General features: G+C 65.8%; 1 protein-coding gene across 1 annotated transcript in view; it reads left to right on the plus strand.

The window, feature by feature from the left end:
* Tco025E_01537 (cysteine peptidase) overlaps nucleotides 1-459 on the plus strand; it is a gene marked incomplete at both ends in the record, with an annotated part of 492 nt that continues 33 nt past the window's right edge. Inside the window, one exon of the mRNA XM_029368475.1 lies at nucleotides 1-459. This exon is cut by the window's right edge and continues 33 nt beyond it. Within this exon, the coding sequence (XP_029231542.1) occupies nucleotides 1-459 (459 nt within the window).

A 459-nucleotide genomic window follows, 5' to 3' on the forward strand; every position in this document is an offset into this window, starting at 1 on the left:
GGGTGCGATGGTGGCCTGATGGACAACGCCTTCGACTGGATCGTGCAGCGGAACAACGGCGTTGTGTACACGGAGGAGAGCTACCCCTACGTGTCGGGCGGTGGCCAGGCGCCGTTGTGCAGGATGTCCGACCGCACGGCGGGCGCCGTCATCACCGGCCACGTTGACTTGCCGCAGGACGAGGACAAAATGGCCGCCTGGCTTGCTGCCCACGGCCCGCTCGCCATTGCCGTCGACGCCACCAGCTTCATGTCCTACACGGGCGGTATCGTGACGAACTGCCTCGCCGACCAGCTGAACCACGGCGTCGTGCTCGTCGGCTACAACGACAGCAGCGACCCGCCGTACTGGATCGTGAAGAACTCGTGGGGCGCGGACTGGGGCGAGGAGGGCTACATCCGCCTGCAAAAGGGCACGAACCAGTGCCTCGTGAAGGAGTACCCCTGCTCGGCGGTGGTT

The sequence above is a fragment of the Trypanosoma conorhini genome, assembly GCF_003719485.1.
Source record: "Trypanosoma conorhini strain 025E chromosome Unknown Tco_14.4_contig_00052, whole genome shotgun sequence".
In the NCBI taxonomy this organism is placed as follows: Eukaryota; Euglenozoa; class Kinetoplastea; order Trypanosomatida; family Trypanosomatidae; genus Trypanosoma; species Trypanosoma conorhini.